The 10,862-nt window shown below is 63.5% G+C and overlaps 1 protein-coding gene across 1 annotated transcript; it reads left to right on the top strand.

The window, feature by feature from the left end:
• ACVRL1 (activin A receptor like type 1) lies at positions 1 to 9,884 on the top strand. Its single transcript, XM_083814162.1, has 11 exons — positions 1 to 131; positions 1,258 to 1,487; positions 4,431 to 4,501; positions 5,346 to 5,570; positions 5,913 to 6,127; positions 6,225 to 6,324; positions 6,618 to 6,764; positions 6,837 to 7,112; positions 7,193 to 7,390; positions 8,489 to 8,619; positions 8,922 to 9,884. Exons 3-11 carry the CDS (start codon positions 4,435 to 4,437, stop codon positions 9,054 to 9,056), a joined length of 1,494 nt encoding a protein of 497 aa, XP_083670288.1. The 5' UTR covers positions 1 to 131; positions 1,258 to 1,487; positions 4,431 to 4,434; the 3' UTR covers positions 9,057 to 9,884.
• Positions 9,885 to 10,862: the final 978 nt, after the last annotated feature.

Below are 10,862 nucleotides of genomic sequence, written 5' to 3'. Positions count from 1 at the left end.
TCACGGCGATAGGGCGGCTGCAGCACAGACTTCCTCCGGCAGACAGCGGCTGCTATCTGATGGAAACTGCCCGTTTCCCATGCGTGGACGCCGGCTCCGCAAAAATTCCTCCCGCCTCCGCCGCGGGCAAGGTCACGCACGAAGGCTCCGCGCGTTTGATCCTGGTTTTGTGCTCTTGTTTGTCTCACTTCCTCCGTCGAGGGTGATCGGGGAGATAGCGGAGGAACCTCGGGCAGGACCTCAAAGCTCCACGGCCGAGCTCTGCCACCAGTGCCCAGGCGGGGAGGCCGCGGCGGCTCCGGGAAGGGTCGTGCTGCAATTTTGGGCTCCTGATGCAATTGGGGTTTGTGATGAAACGGGGAACGGCGAGGGAAATCAGGCCACGTAGCTCGGTTAGGAAAGAGGATGCGACGCCAGCCCCGGTGCTGCCGGCTGCATCCACGTGAGCTGCTCGAGGTGTCTGGAAGGAGCAGCTGGGGGAAAGCTGGGGCTGGGGGTGCTGGGGAGGAGGTGGGGGGGGGACAGACGGACACAGGACCCCATCCAGGGTGGCTGAAACTGCAACCCCGGGGCAGCAAAAGGGGAAGCGCCGTTTCCGCTGCCCGCAGTGGGGTTGGCTCCGTGCGCCCCACGCCGTGGGAACGGCACCACCGTGGGTGTCCCAGCGCAGCTGGGCGGTCTCGAGGATGGTGGCACGTGGGAGACGTGCCCGTGGGTCCCTTTGTCCCAGCCCTGCGGAGAAGGCTGAGCACCCCTTGGTGCAGTGCTCCTTGCGCTCCTAAAGTCCTACTGGGGACAGCACTGGACAGCTGGAAAGCCCCTTTGGTCCCCCGTAATGTTCCCATCCCCACAGGGGACAAGCACTGGTGCAGTGGGAGAGGTGGCCCAGTGCTCTAACGCTAACCCACAGCATCCTCCCTACCCCTGGTACCCCCAGATAAACCCCACAAATTGAGCGGCTGCGACTCTGCCGGGTGCAGGAGCCTTTGGGTGCTCTGGGTGCAGCCCCAGGGCCTCATCTGGACTCAAAAGTCAGGAAAATTTGGGGAAGCAGCTGGTGAGGGACAGGGGCGGGAGGAGCGGGACGAGGGAGAGCAACCAGGATGGAGCTGGGGCCCGGTGTGCGGGAGGAAGGGAGGCTGGATGGGGATGTGTGCTCAGCAATAGGAAATGCTTTATTAGCTGGGAGTGGTGGAGAAAAGCCAGGCAGGAAGAGGCAGTAATAAGAAACATTTTTGTGACTTCTCCCACATCCAGACCACAGAGCGTTCGCCAGGCGGCTGCGTCGGGGCAGCGGGGCCAGGACGGGAGCCGAGCCTCTCCGGGGTCCTGGGAGCAGCCCCATGAGGCTCCCCAGGGTGCAGGGCACGGCCAGGAGCGTCCCTGGCTGAGCCTGGTGTGGGACACGGGGGGCCACGGCCAGGAAGCCTCCCCAGGAGCAGCAGCACAGCCGGGCAGCACCCACGGGGCCGGTGCGGATGCTGTAGGTGAGTCGCAAAGCGCCGCGCGCTCTCGGGGTTCAGCCGTGGGGAAGCTGCAGGGAGCGGAGCCGCGTGGGACCCCCACCTCCGTGGGGCCGAGCCCCCCAGCCTGGCTCTGCCTTCCGCTCCCGGGGGTCCCCGCCTTCTTTCCTCAAAGCTTCCATCACCTTTTAACTCCCAGGGCAGCTGCTGCCGAGCACAGGGCAGGGGCTGATCTCTGCCGAACATCTCCAGGCTCGGAGATCGGCCGGTTTCCCTCTGGATTTTCACCAGCGTGGCCAAAGTCAGGAGCTGGCCCCATTCCCATTGCATTCAGTGGGACACCAGGGTTTATGTCAGGGTAGCAGATGCTGGAAGCTGGATTTTGGGAACATAAATCTGGATTTACAGCAGCGTAGCTGAGAGCAGGACCTGCCCCCGGGCCCTCGGCAAAGAGCTAAAATAATATACAGCTGCTAACAAGACCCTGAGCTAATGAGAGGGCTGGGAAATGGAGGACAGGGGTGCATCTTTAAAAGGCATGAGTTACAGTGAGGGAAAGTTCAAACCGCAGCAGCCGGGCTGGAGGCGAGGCACGGTGCAGTGCCCCACGCTGCCTGCAAGCACGGCTTCTGCTGGGCAAAACCCGGTGCGAGGGCCGGGGCAGGAAACCTCTCCTGCACTGCTGCGTGCAAGGAGATGCGTGCAAGGCTGGCATCGCGTTCCTGTTTCTCTTATTAATGTGTCTGAGCTGGTTTTGCTGCTCTCTGCGTGCGTCTTATGGCGCAGCAACCCCCGTTGGTGCAAGGGGCCGGGGTGCGCAGCCTGTCCCCGCGGGTCCCCGCTGTGCCTGAACTTCGCCTCCATCCTTCCTGCGCCGTTTGGAAAACCTTCCTCCTGCAGGAGATGGGGTTTGCTCAGCTGGAAGCATGCAAGCGTGGCCACGGGGCGCTGCAGCCCCGTTTCTGCCCGGGCACCCAGCGGGTCCGGGCTTTCCCGCTGGCTCCTGTCCCCAGTGCCGCTTCCCGAGCAGCCCCTTGGCCTCTGCCTCCATTCCGGGGCAGGGAAATTCCTCTTCCCCAGGCTGGGTCTTGCTCAAGACTTTCCCAACCGCAGGGACTTCCATCTTTTCAGCCCCTCCAGTGCAGAAGGCTATTAGTGCTACAGCCGCTGCCTGGCCAGGGATGCTCCTGCCCAACCCTAACCCCCCCCCCAAACCCCAAGGGTGGATTTGTCCCATTTTTTTTCCTCCCCCTGTGGCCGAAGCTGCTGCAAATCCCCAGGGATGACAGGACGTAAAGCTGTGGGGTGACTCGCTGCCAGCCCTTTGGGGCTGGAGGTGCTGCTGTGGACCCCCGGGGGGTGCGAACGCTGCAGCTGGGCCGTGTGCGTTGAAATGGGAAGGAACTGGGGGGGCGTCGGGGCTGGGGCTGGTTTTGACCCGTTGCAGATGTGTCCCGGGACATTTCTGACCCTGGGCCTCTACAGCTCGGTGCTGGGGACGGCTCTGGGTTAGGGTTTGCTTTGCTTGCGAGCCGTGCAATTTTGTCTCGTGTGCAGTGAAGTTTTAGGTGAGGTCCGGAGCATTTTGTGTTGAATGGCAAAAACCCCGCAGGCCTCTGACAAGGCAGGGGTTTGCTTGGTGGCTTCCTGGAAGCGCCTCCAAGGAGGGGATTCACTGCACGGGAGTCTCAGCTCCCATCTAAAAGAGACGCACTCCCTAGCACTCCAAATTGCGAGGTAATCAACATGCCTAGGAGCATCCCAGGGGCTCACAAACCGGGAGCTGAACAGCTCCAGCTGAATTTATTTCCCAAACCCCATCCTTGGAGGGTTGACCCCGTGCTAGCCGAGGGACCGGACGGTGAGGAGCGCTGCGAGCGGCCAGGCACCGCTCCTGCCGGGGCGGATCCTGCTCTCATGACAGCCCTGAGTTCGGGTCACCGTTTCCTCTCCACGAGCTACAACAAAGTGAGCTATTTTGGGGAGGAAAAGCCCATTTTATGCTGCGCAGTGGCTGGAGCCGTCGCAGCTCTGCCCGGGACGGCCACGTCCGTGTGCCTTTCAGCGCGCCGTGCTTGCGTGACTGCCTTTCCCCATCAAGGCCAGAATCTAAACAATCTTGATTCCTGTCCTGGCTGCCATGGGCAGGGCTCCTTGAATTGCAGGAAACGGCGACTTCGGCGTGTTTATATTGGGAATCGCGGGCGACGGAGAAGGGAGCGAGGTGGGGCTGGGGAGCCAGGGCCCGGCCTCGTGGGAAGGGAACGCGCGGCGGTGCCGCGAGGGGCTTGGCCAAAATTTCCTCCTTTTACGAGGAGCTATTGAAAAAATAAAAATCATCATAACAAAAAATAAAAAATCACGGCCAAACCTTCCCCAAAGGCGCAGCTGGGGAATTCTTGGCTGCCCGCAGTGACTCCGCTTGTGTCATTGATAAGCTCTGTACAAAAGCCCCCTCCCGGATTGCAGCCAGCCGCCGGGGCGGCTCCGGCTGCGGCAGGGACCTGGGGGTGCGCAGCGGGGCGTGAGGGCTTCCAGCCCCATCCCGCGGACCTCCAGCCCCACCGGTGTCAGTGGGACACGCCGAGGTACGACCTGTGGGGATGGGGGAGGCTGTGGGGGCCTCGTGGCCGTGGCGATGCCCCCTTCCTAGCCCAATTCTCAAGCGCTGTGGGGCTGTACGGGGCGTCCCGGCATCCCGCCGGCTCCGCATGCGTCTGCAGCCATCCCGGGGAACTGCTCGCAGGAAGGGCTGCAACCGGGACGTCCGGAGCCGAATTCCACTTGCAAGCAGCACATCCTACCTCGCGCCGCTGCCCTCCCTCCCTGTCGGACACCGCGTCCCGCTGCTTCCTTCCCAAAGCCACCGCGCGGCTGCGCCCGCGTTTCGCCCGGCCGCCAGCCCCGGGATGTTGGGGGTGCCCAGGGCTGTGGCTGCCATTGTCACCCCCTTTTTTTTTTCTGCAGGAAAATGTCCCAAGAAGCCTGTGGCGGGGCCATGCTGGCGCTGCTGACCTTCTCCCTCAGCCTTGCTGCCGGTGAGTAGCAAAACAGAGCAGAAAATGAAGCTGGGGCCGTGCCCGACGCCTTCCGCCACGCGCGGGGCGGTTAAAATAAACTCGTGGCTGTTTGGAAACTTAATCGCTTGCTCTGCTCAAAATAAACGGCTGCAGGACGTAGCTCCGGGGAGGTGTTGCTGGTGGTGGGGAGCAGCAAGGAGCTGCTCGTGGTCCCAGGAGAGAGCCGGGGGGACCCGGGATGGATCCAAGCTGGGATCGTCCCCTGTGCCTGCTCTGGGCAGGGGGCACGTGGAGCCCCCGAGCAGCACCAGGGATGGTCCCCAGCCCACGCCACCAAGCACAGGTCACCAGCATGGGGCCGTGGGGGGCTGCGTGCGGCCGGCCGGCCGTCTGTCTGTCCCCTTGCCACCGTCCGTCTGGCTGCCCTCGTGCTGAACTTGCTGGTTCCAGGAGGGATATTTTCTGCGCCAAAGGGCAGAGCTAAATCGGGAGGCGGGAGCGCAGCCGCCCTCTGGCCCCGCAGCGAGGGGCTGCACATTCGGTGCCTGGATCCCAAAACACAGCACCCCCAGAGTCCAGCTCCAGCTCCAAAGCTCCCTGGGGCTCCACGGGCAGGATGCGACCCCCGGGCTGTGCGCTGCGAGCTAGGGCAGCCCAGTTTGTTGTTACAGCCCATGGGATGGATCCGTTTTCCCTGCACATCCCCTCTGCTGCCTCCTGGTGGTCCCAGGCTGGTTCAAGGGTCTTGAGCATAGATCCCGTTGACCCCAAAGCCACCAGCATCCCCGAGACGGGTGGCCGCTGTCCCCGAGCGGCGCGTCCCGGCCCCGTGGCACAACGCGCGCTGTCCTCGTGCCCGCAGACGAGCTGCTGTGCGTGTGCGACGTGCCGCACTGCAGCGTGCCCACCTGCACGGGCAAGGTGTGCTTCGTCAGCAAGCGGCGGGAGGACGGGAGGATCACCCAGCACCGGGGCTGCTTCTCCAACAACCTGCTGGAGAACTGCCGCCCGCACGTGATGGAGCAGTACGGCACCAGGTGCTGCAACTCCAGCATGTGCAACGCCGAGCTGGAGATCTACCTGCCAGGTACGGGAACCCGCGGCTGCCCCCGCCTCGCCTCTGGGCTGCCGCCCTTCCCTTCGAGGAGTCAGGGGGAGAGGGGCAGAGCTTTTCGAGGGGGTGGAGACGTGTTTGGGTCTCGAGATAATCCCTCTCCTCTCTCGGCATTGCCAGGGTCCCCCTTTGCAATGCAGGATGGGGCCAGCGAGGTGCCCCCAGTGCCCCTCCTTGGGCTGTGCCCGCGGAGCTGCCACCCATGGGGGTGACCCCAATGCAGAGCCCCCCTCCCATGCCTAAGCCCCAAAACCTCCCCAGGTCCAAGTCCAAGCCCCACCTTCATCCCCCCACCCATTGTTTCCCCTCCACCAGGAGAAGAAGCCCTGGAGAAGGCGCCGTCCCTGTCCAACCTCCTCCTGATGATCTTCGTCCCGCTGCTCGCGCTCCTCGTCCTCGCGGCGCTCACGGCGCTCTTCTTCTGGAAGCTGGCCCAGCACCGCCGCGAGAGGCTCCTCTTCAAGCACAGCGACCTGGGAGACACGGACCTCATGCTGAAGGCCTCCCTGGTGGGAGACAGCACCCTGGAGGTGGGTGGGCTCCAAGGGGGACCCCGGCTGTCCCCAAAGGAGGGGGACGTGCTGTGCGGGGTGGCCACCGAGCTCACCCGCTGCCTTGGCTCCGCAGGACCTGCTGAACGACGACTGCACCACGGGCAGCGGCTCGGGGCTGCCCTTCCTCGTCCAGCGAACGGTGGCTCGGCAGATCACCCTCGTGGAGTGCGTGGGTGAGGACAGCAGGGCCCAGAGCCCTTTCCCGCAGCCGCCAGCGATGGCACCGCGATGCCAAACCCACGGGGAGGTGTTGGACCCAAGCCTTGTAGCCAAAACCCCGTAGAGACCCCAGTCCTCGGGGTGGGTGGCACTTGCCCGAGGTCAGCCCACCCCGATATAAAGGGCCCTGCATCGCCCCGTTGCTATTCCCCACCGGGAGCTGGGTTTATCCCGCTGGGACGGGGACGGGGTTGGGATCCCTTGGGGTCCGGAGGGGCCGTGTGACGCGGTGCCGTGGCTGCGGCAGGCAAAGGGCGCTACGGCGAGGTGTGGCGAGGCGTGTGGCACGGGGAGAACGTGGCCGTGAAGATCTTCTCCTCCCGGGACGAGCAGTCGTGGTTCCGTGAGACGGAGATCTACAACACCGTCCTCCTCCGGCACGACAACATCCTGGGTGAGCGGGGGGCCCAGGGGGCTGGGGACGGCGGCGCGGCGGCTCCATGACCCCGCTCCTCTCCCCACCCAGGCTTCATCGCCTCCGACATGACGTCGAGGAACTCCAGCACCCAGCTCTGGCTCATCACCCACTACCACGAGAACGGCTCGCTCTACGACTACCTGCAGAGGACGGCCCTGGACGTGGAGACCTGCCTGGGGCTGGCGGCCTCCATCATCTGCGGCCTCGTCCACCTCCACGTGGAGATCTTCGGCACCCAGGGCAAGCCCGCCATCGCCCACCGCGACCTGAAGAGCAGGAACATCCTGGTGAAAAGCAACCGGCAGTGCTGCATCGCCGACCTGGGTGAGACCCCGCTCCCCCCGGGGGACGCGGCGGCGATGCCGGCGTGCTTCTGACCGCCGTCCGTCCGTCTGTCCGCCCAGGGCTGGCCGTCATGCACTCCCAAGGCAGCGACTACCTGGACATCGGCACCAACCCGCGGGTGGGCACCAAGCGCTACATGGCCCCCGAGGTGCTGAGCGAGCAGATCCGCACCGACTGCTTCGAGTCCTACAAGAAGACGGACATCTGGGCCTACGGGCTGGTGCTCTGGGAGATCACCCGGCGGACGGCGGTGAACGGTGAGCGGTGCCGCGGGCTCCAGCCCTCCGCGGGGAGGCTCTGCCTCCGCTCCCTCCTTCCCTCCTCCTCCTTCTTTTTTTTTTTTTTTTCCTTTTTCTTTTTTTTTTTTCCCCCCCTTCGCCCAGAAGATTAGCTGTAAATTATAAACACTGTAATCTAGTGTCAGCACCCGGCTCCCTGATTAAAGGGCCCATTAGACTCAATCAGCGTTCTGTTTGTTCAGTGCTGATTAGAAAACAAGCAGCATCCAGCGCTGCCTGGAAGCTGGCCACGGCCGGGACCTCCGGCCACGGGGCTTTGCTCGGGGACGGGGGCAGAGCTGGGGACCCCCGCAGAGGAGGCTCCTTGCCCCAGCCAGCGCCGCTCAGCACCACCGGCATAGTCCATTAGCGGCATTAATTAAATGGTGGGCGCTGGAGGGTGAAGCAGCAGGTCCCCCCCAGGCGCAGTCTGGTCGGGATAATCTCATTTACTGCCCTGGGGCTCCTTCAGATTAAACATTTACTCCGAATTACCGTGGCCATGTGCAGGGGACGACCTTCAGCCGCCAGCTTTAACCCTTGCAGGGACCCTGGGCATGCGTGCACAGCCCCGGGGCACCGAGGAGCCGGGATGGGGCTTGGGGTCACCAGTACCCCGGGGGTACACGGGGCTGTGGGGTGCTTGGGGCAGCCTGGGGGGAGGTAAAACCCCATGGACGCACAGCCATATGGAGGCACTAAGCAAGGATTAGCAGGGCCAGCTGGCGGGCTCACCATGGCTGCGGGGTGGTATCGGGGCTGGATTTGTTGCTGGAGCCCCCATCAGGGTTGGAGATGGTGCTGGGCCCCCCCCTTGCATTTCTGAGACGTCCCAGCAAGTGTCCCGTGATGCATCCAGTGCTGGGGCCGGAGCAGTGCACCCCAACACAGGGCTGTGTCCGTGCCACCCCGGGGACAGGCACAGGTGACAGCCTGGGCACCCCGTAGCCCCCGTTACCATTCCCCGTGCCCCCCGCTCTAAGTGCCCTGGAAGCGGGGACGTCGCCGCTGCCCGGCCCCGTGCGGGACCAGGGACGCATCCCGCACCCCGGCCACGCTCACGGCTCCCGCCCGCAGGCATCGTGGAGGAGTACCGGCCGCCCTTCTTCGACGTGGTGCCCAGCGACCCCAGCTTCGAGGACATGAAGAAGGTGGTGTGCGTCGACCAGCAGACCCCCGTGATCCCCAACCGCCTCTTCTCCGATTCGGTGAGGCTTCGGCGAGGGCTCGGCGGCCTCTCGGGAACCGCAGCTTCGGGGTCCCCCGGCTGCAAAGCGCCCATGTAGGGGCCATGAGCTCCTGGTGGCAGCGGGGGCGAGGACGGACGGAACCCGGGACCCCCACCCTAAAGCTTTTGCAAACCCTGGGGAAGGTGGGGGGAGCCCAGGGAGGTGAGGGGAGCCCTGGCATCACCCAAAGCATGGCTTTGACTTCCACCAGAGGCTCAGAACCACCGGGTGCGGGTGCCGCATGCAGCTCCCCACTCTCCCTCCTTGTCTGTCCCCCCTAGGTTTTGTCTGCCCTGGCTAAGGTGATGAAGGAGTGCTGGTACCAGAGCCCCTCGGCGCGGCTCACAGCCCTGCGGATCAAAAAGACGCTGAAGAAGCTGCACCACTCCCTGGACAAACCCAAGCAGGAGTGCTGAGCACCGGGCTGCAGACCCCTTCCCCGCGGCCCCTTGGCTTTTCCCACCCCAGTGGCTTCTAAATTCGCAAGGGAGAAAAAAAAAAAAAAGGAAAAAAAAAAATAACAAGCAAGAAATCTTCCAGCCCATTTATAAAAATATCCCCCGGAGCCGAAACTTGATGCTGGCTGGGGAACACAGCGGGCAGCCTGCGCCCGGCGCCATCCCACCCCGCAGCCCCCTGCCCGGCCGGATCCAACCCTGTGCTGTGCCCCAACGGGGCAGCACCAGGAATTCCCCGTCGGGACCCGGCACGGCGCTGGGTTTGGGGTTTTGCTGGAAAAGGCTGGTCCCAGGGCGCTTCGGGGCTGCGTGCCCAGGCGCTTGGAGCTGCGCGTCCTGGGAGTCCCGCAGAGCCACGGGAAGGTGCTGGGGGTTGAGACTGCTGGGGCCCGATCCTTCACCCGACGAGCAGCCGGCGCTTCTGCTTTCCAAGCTGTTTGGGTGTTTTCTCAGCGTTTTGGTGTTTTCCAGGCATTTTCATACATTCTGCGGCCGGCTCCTGCTCGTTCCCTGTTCGGGTCAGGGACTACTCACGGCCTAGCCCAGGACGTTCAACAGAACAAGACGCGTGCCCTTATTATTTAATTATTAAGATTTAATATATTTAATAAAGCATAAAGCTATTTTATCGCTTCACAGCTGCACAGCCTCCCCCACCAGGCGCTGAGGAGGGGACCCCGCGGCCCGGAGCTTGTGCATGGCTTAATTTATTGCTTCGACACGGGTGTAGCTGTCGTGTATCGGTCCCGCGCGCTCGGATCCCACAATAAACCTCGCTCCAGCCTCTCCGCAACCCTCTCCCTGCGACCGCCCGAGCTCGGGGCTGCCGGCCCTCGTGCTTCTAGGAATTTGCACCAAAAAAAAAAAAAGAGGACCCCGAGATGCCAAGAAAGCGCAGACAACAAAGGCCAGGTCTTGTTTGCGTGCGCGGGAAATCGCGGCACTGACATTGTTCAGGCAGGATAGCCCGGGCGCCTTATCGCAGCGGGTGCGCAGGAGGTTCCTGCTGATAGCCCGGGGGAGCGCGAAAACGCCCCCGAAGATGAAAGAGGAACTTGCTCAGAAGAGCTCGGCTGACATGGGGATTTTTTTCCGGCTCAGCCCCGTGCGGGATGTTGACCTGGCCTGGGACACAACACGCGCCCGGCGCACGCTGACACCGCAGGCGCAGCCCGCGGCGGGTGCCCTGCTCCCAGTTAGCAGCTGGGAGGAACTGGTCAGCAAAGGGCGGCTCTTGGAAGTGGGGCGCGGGCCGGGCGTTGGGGTGCTGAGCCAAGGGGTCCTGCGTGGGTACGGATCAGTCCCCGGCAGGCGGGAGCTGCACCGGGTCTGCAGCACGCAGCGCCCTGCCGGCCCTGTATTGCACCGCTGCATGCGCTGCACGCTGTGCATGCACTGCACACTGTGCGTGCACCGCACACGCACCGCACATGTACCGCACACGCACCGCACACGCACCGCAGTGCACAGCCGTGCAGGTGGCTCAGCACTGGCATCCCCAAGCCCTACCAGCACACACATGTATGGCCCTGTGCGCATGCATGCACATGCACGCACTCACATGCATACGTGTGTATGCACACATGCACACGCATACATATGTGCACATCCATGTATGCATGCACACACGTGTGCGTGCATGTACGTGTGTACAGGCATACATGCATTTAGATGCATGTTCACATGGATACATGCACACACATGTTCGTGCATACATGCACATGCATGCACACGCATGCACACACATGCATACACAAGCACGTA

Source organism: Anser anser (genome assembly GCF_964211835.1).
Source record: "Anser anser genome assembly, chromosome: 30".
NCBI classification, from domain to species: Eukaryota; Metazoa; Chordata; class Aves; order Anseriformes; family Anatidae; genus Anser; species Anser anser.
This window is presented reverse-complemented; position numbering and strand designations above follow the sequence as displayed.

What these genes read in the sequence shown, in the direction of transcription:
- ACVRL1 (XM_083814162.1), top strand. Translation starts at nt 4,435, where the DNA reads ATGTCCCAAGAAGCCTGTGGCGGGGCCATGCTGGCGCTGCTGACCTTC. An exon ending in GCTGGAGATCTACCTGCCAG is followed by an intron (nt 5,571 to 5,912) that starts GTACGGGAACCC and finishes CCCCTCCACCAG; the next exon opens with GAGAAGAAGCCCTGGAGAAG. An exon ending in TGGGAGACAGCACCCTGGAG is followed by an intron (nt 6,128 to 6,224) that starts GTGGGTGGGCTC and finishes TTGGCTCCGCAG; the next exon opens with GACCTGCTGAACGACGACTG.